The sequence below is a fragment of the Leucopleurus acutus genome (genome assembly GCF_964270905.1).
Source record: "Leucopleurus acutus genome assembly, chromosome: 3".
Taxonomy (NCBI): Eukaryota; Metazoa; Chordata; class Mammalia; order Artiodactyla; family Delphinidae; genus Leucopleurus; species Leucopleurus acutus.
The window spans coordinates 62,762,900-62,768,634 of NC_139145.1; the positions used below are offsets into that span (position 1 = coordinate 62,762,900).

Here is a 5,735-nt window from a genome sequence, read left to right on the forward strand (position 1 = left end):
TGTGTCCCCAGATAACAGACCTTGAAACTGAGTTCACATCCTCTTCTAAAACAAGGCCCTTTGGGGACACAAAAGAGGTGACTGCTTAGCTTTCAACTCAGTTACCTCCTCCTTCTAAAAGAGCTTATAATAATAAACACTGTGCCCAATTTGTGAGTCTTTCCCTCTCCTGTAAAGATCTCTTTTGGAATCTCAATCTACGGTCTGCATTGGCATCAACGAGCACCCTCCCTCCCTGGAATGATGGCATTGTTGAGAGAAATGGGCTCAGGAGGGGCTCATAAACTTGAATTCTGGGAATCCTCCCTAGCAATTTTTTATCAACGTACAATTTAGAAAACTGGATGGCAGTTCAGAAGCTCTTCCTAAAGAAGAGAGGAGCACTCTATCAGGATTTATCACCCACAGTTGCTTTTTTTTTTTTTTTTTTGTGGTACGCGGGCCTCTCACTGTTGTGGCCTCTCCCATTGCAGAGCACAGGCTCCGGACGCGCAGGCTCAGCAGCCATGACTCACAGGCCCAGCTGCTCCGCGGCATGTGGGATCTTCCTGGACCGGGGCAAGAACCCGTGTCCCCTGCATCGGCAGGCGGACTCTCAACCACTGCACCACCAGGGAAGCCCCCACAGTTGCCTTTTGAAGGAGTTGCCCACCATTATTCCTTTTACTTTCTTGCAGATGAAGAAGCTGCTCCACTGAATAGTTTAGCAGCTTCTCCCAAGAAGTGTGACTCAGGCCTAAGCAGGATCAGAGTACAAAGTCTGACCTCCAAGTCTCTGCTTTTTACCAGATTGGGGCCCCAAAAGGAGCTAACACCAGAAGGGTTTGAGCACGTCAGAAGGTAAAATGAGCAGAAAACTAAATAGAGCCCAAATTTTTAAAAATCACAAGACTGAATGACAATACTTTTTTTTTAATCTCAAAATACTAGGTATATTTTAAAAGCCTTCTTCTGTGATTACTTTTGTTAATCTTTTACAAATGACTTCAGTGAAGTACTCGATGCATGGAGACATGACCAATAACAAAAAGACAACTGGGAAGATGGAAAATAGTTCAAAACCAACCCCCAAGTGCTTACTCTTTAGAACAGATACTTTCTTATTGAAATGTATGCCATTTTAATATTATTTGAATAATATGAGTGTGGGTAGACTAGAAAAAGAGGCTAGAAAATGTGGGTAGGGCCAACTGGAGAATAAAAAAGTTTGAGAGGTTCAAGTTTGTAGAGACTTAGGGACCTGGTCCAGACTCTCTATTTTACAGTTAAAGCATCTTGAACTGGGAACCTGCTCAAGGAGTCCAAGTGAGCTAGAGATGGGATATCCAGCTCAAGCTCAAATTACACGACAGCTATTATTATCTCCAGTCTGCCATTTTAAAAGCCTGACAAACTAAAAGGTTCAGTAACTTGTCCAGAGTCACAAGGCTGGCAAAAGGTGGAGCCAGGATTCCAACTCTAGACCTTTCAACTTGAAAGCCTGTCTCTCAGCCCCACTTGTCTCAAGATCTTCGTCTGAGATTGCTGTGAGCGGGAGCGGGCAACACGGAGGCTCAGAGCACGGTCGGAGCCCAGACCTGCCGGAGCCGGGCGTGGGGTGGCAGCCTCGGGTCTCCCGGAACCATGGTGAAGGTGGGAAACAATTTCACGGAGAAGGGCACCAAGCAGCCGCTGCTGGAGGATGGCTTCGACACCACCCCCCTGATGACGCCCCTTGATGTCAATCAGCTGCAGTTCCCGCCCCTGGATAAGGTGGTCGTGAAAACTAAGACTGAAAATGAACCTGACCGAAATAAAGGCAAAGCACGTCCTCCCAAGATAGCCAAGTTCACTGTCAGCATCACTGAGGGTGTTACCAAGAGGTTCAAGGTGTCTGTGCTGGTTTTCTTTGCCCTGGTCTTTCTCACCTGTGTCATCTTCCTGGTCGTCTACAAGGTGTACAACTATGACCGTGCCTTTCCTGATGGCTTCACCCTCAAGAACACCCAGTGCATCCCAGGAGGCTTGGAGAGCTACCATGCGGAGCAAGACTCCAACGTCCGGGAGAAATTTTACACCGTCATCAACCACCACAACCTGGCCAAGCAGAGCATCACCCACTCGGTGTCGCCATGGATGTCAGTTCTGTCCGAAGAGAAGCTCTCAGAGCAGGAGACTGAGGCTGCTGAGAAATCTGCTTAGCAAGATGGGCAGGTTCCTTACAGTGTCACTGGAAGGTAACAAAGGGACTCTGAGGGACATTTCATTAAATAGAATTACTGATAATTTAGAGGTTACTCAGGTATGGTGCAACTGCTTCTGTTTGCTAATGCTGCTTTGCAAATACAGCTTGCTGCAGACCACCATGGCATAAAATCAAGGGCATATCAGCATTGCTTAAAGAGCTCTGACACCACTTGCCATGTTAAAGAACCTTAATTTAGCGACTTTACTGGGATTTATTGGATGCTGTCAAAAAATAAATTTACACTGGATATGCAAGGGATTCGACTTCAGATAAATATGCACTTTGTGGGACTGATTTTTTTTTAACTACCTTGCCGTTTGCAAACCTGACTCCATAGCCATATCTAGAGTGATCCCTTGCTTTGCTAAGAGCAAGATGCACTGCACGTTTCTTCCTACCTCCCGCCAATGGCAATAGTGCCAATGGTCAAGACGCACCATAGTGAGCAGCAGAGGGAAGGAAGGAAAGATGCCATCAGGTCGCAGTTGTGCCCTCGCCTGCCCCGTGCTCACTACTGAGTGTGCAGGCGCTGCAGCAGGTCGGCTCGGGCCGTGGTCACTGCTGCGGGCAGAAGGCTCCCTCTCAGTACAGAGGGTGCCCACTGGGCAGGGGAGCCATGTTTCCCTCAGTGCATGTGAGGTGGGGACTCTGGGAAGAAGGGATCCAGGGCCACAGGTTGCAGAACCCATCTCCCTGTAGCTAGTCCGTCTGCTCTGTGATGGGCTGAGTAGGAATGAAACCTACTGGCCCTTTTGTTCACATCCATTATGAATAAGTTTGCACCAACAGCCATATTAGCTACTTAGTTTTAATTAGCTGGGTGAGAAAAGTGAAAGTGTAATTGCTGGTAAGCCAAGGCTACTTTAATTTTTATTTTGTGGGACAGATGTAACTCCTTTGATGTAAGAAACAGGCAGGAAGAGGGGGAAGATGGCGGAAGAGTAAGACACGGAGATCACCTTCCTCCCCACAGATACATCAGAAATACACCTACATGTGGAACAACTCCTACAGAACACCTACTGAATGCTGGCAGAAGACCTCAGACCTCCCAAAAGGCAAGAAACTCCCCCCACGTACCTGGGTAGGGCAAAAGAAAAAAGAATAAACAGAGACAAAAGAATAGGGACAGGACCTGCACCAGTGGGAGGGAGCTGTGAAGGAGGAAAGGTTTCCACACACTTGGAAGCCCCTTCGCGGGTGGAGACTGCTGGTGGCAGAGTGGGGAAGCTTCGGAGCCACAGAGGAGAGCACAGCAACAGGGGTGCACAGGGCAAAGCGGAGAGATTCCCGCACAGAGGACCGGTGCCGACCAGCACTCACCAGCCCGAGAGGCTTGTCTGCTCCCCCGACGGGGCGGGCGGGGGCTGGGAGCTGAGGCTCGGGCTTCAGAGGTCAGAGGTCGGATCTCAGGGAGAGGACTGGGGTTGGCGGCGTGAACACAGCCTGAAGGGTTAGTGCGCCACGGCTAGCCGAAAGAGAGTCCGGGAAAAGATCTGGACCTGCCGAAGAGGCAAGAGACTTTTTCTTCCCTCTTTGTTTCCTGGTGCGCAAGGAGAGGGGATTCAGAGCGCCGCTTAAAGAAGCTCCAGAGACGGGCGCGAGCCGCGGCTAACAGCGCGGACCCCAAAGACGGGCATGAGACGCCATGGCTGCTGCTGGAGCCACCAAGAAGTCTGTGTGCGAGCACAGGTCACTATCCACACCTCCCCTCCCGGGAGCCTGTGCAGCCCACCACTGTCAGGGTTCTGTGATCCAGGGAAAACTTCCCCGGGAGAACACACGGAGCGCCTCAGGCTGGTGCAACGTCACGCTGACCTCTGCCGCCGCAGGCTCCCCCCTCAATCCGTGCCCCTCCGTCCCCCCCAGCCTGAGTGAGCCAGAGTCCCTGAAGCAACTGCTCCTTTAACCCCATCCTGTCTGAGCAAAGAACAGACACCCACAGGCGACCTACATGCAGAGCCAGGGCCAAATCCAAAGCTGAACCCCCGGAGCTGTGGGAACAAAGAAGAGAAAGGGAAATCTCTCCCAGCAGCCCCAGGAGCAGTGGATTAAATCTCAACAGTCAACTTGATGCACCCTGCATCTGCGGAATACCTGAATAGACAACGAATCATCCCAAATTGAGGAGGTGGACTTTGGGAACAACGATACATTATTTTTTCCCCTTTTCCTCTATTTGTGAGTGTGTATGTGTATGCTTCTGTGTGAGATTTTGTCTGTATAGCTTTGCTTTCACCATTTGTCCTAGGGTTCTGTCCGTCCAGTTTTTTTTTCTTCTTGTTTGTTTTTTTACTTAAAAATATTTTTTTTTCTTAGTAATTATTGTGTATTTTTTATTTTAATAACTATATTTTATTTTATCTTACTTTATTTTATCCTCTTTCTTTCTTTCTACTTTTTCTCCCTTTTATTGTGAGCCGTGTGGATGAGAGGCATTTGGTGCTGCAGCCAGGAGTCAGTGCTGTGCCTCTGAGGTGGGATAGCCAACTTCAGGACACTGGTCCACAAGAGACCTCCCAACTCCACGTATATCAAATGGCAAAAATCTCCCAGAGATCTCCATCTCAAGACCAACACCCAGCTTCACTCCACGACCAGCAAGCAACAGTGCTGGACACCCTATACCAAACAACTAGCAAGACAGGAACACAACCCCACCCATTAGAAGAGAGGCTGCCTAAAATCATAATAAGGCCACAGACACCCCAAAACACACCACCAGACGTGGACCTGCCCACCAGAAAGACAAGATCCAGCCTCATCCACCAGAACACAGGCACTAGTCCCCTCCACCAGGAAGCCTACACAACCCACTGAACCAACTTTAGCCACTGGGGGCAGACACCAAAAAATATGGGAACTATGAACCAGCAGCCTGCAAAAAGCAGACCCCAAACACAGTAAGATAAGCAAAACGAGAAGACAGAAGAACACACAGCAGATGAAAAAGCAAGGTAAAACCCCACCAGACCTAACAAATGAAGAGGAAATAGGGAGTCTACCTGAAAAAGTATTCAGAGTAATGATAGTAAAGATGATCCAAAATCTTGGAAATAGCATAGAGAAAATGCAAGAAACATTTAACAAGGACCTAGAAGAACTAAAGAGGAAACAAGCAACAATGAACAACACAATAAAGGAAATTAAAAATACTCTAAAAGGGATCAGTAGCAGAATAACTGAGGCAGAAGAACTGATAAGTGACCTGGAAGATAAAACAGTGGAAATAACGACTGCAGAGCAGAATAAAGAAAAACGAATGAAAAGAACTGAGGACAGTCTCAGAGACCTCTGGGACAACATTAAACGCACCAACATTCGAATTATAGGGGTTCCAGAAGAAGAAGAGGAAAAGAAAGGGACTGAGAAAATACTTGAAGAGATTATAGTTGAAAACTTCCCTAATATGGGAAAGGAAATAGTTAATCAATTCCAGGAAGCACAGAGAGTCCCATACAGGATAAATCCAAGGAGAAACACGCCAAGACACATATTAATCAAACTG

At 48.0% G+C, this 5,735-nt stretch overlaps 1 protein-coding gene across 2 annotated transcripts; it reads left to right on the forward strand.

Moving 5' to 3' along the window:
• Positions 1-1,623: 1,623 nt before the first annotated feature.
• LOC309959354 (neuronal vesicle trafficking-associated protein 1-like) lies at positions 1,624-2,181 on the forward strand (the record flags this gene model as incomplete). Of its 2 annotated transcripts, XM_082835596.1 has the most annotated exons (2): positions 1,624-1,752; positions 1,870-2,181. In XM_082835596.1, 2 exons carry the CDS (start codon positions 1,624-1,626, stop codon positions 2,179-2,181), a joined length of 441 nt encoding a protein of 146 aa, XP_082691722.1. The 2 variants fall into 2 exon arrangements, with proteins under 2 accessions (XP_082691722.1, XP_082691721.1); XM_082835595.1 differs by having other exon boundaries at positions 1,624-2,181.
• Between the last annotated feature and the right edge of the window lie 3,554 nt (positions 2,182-5,735).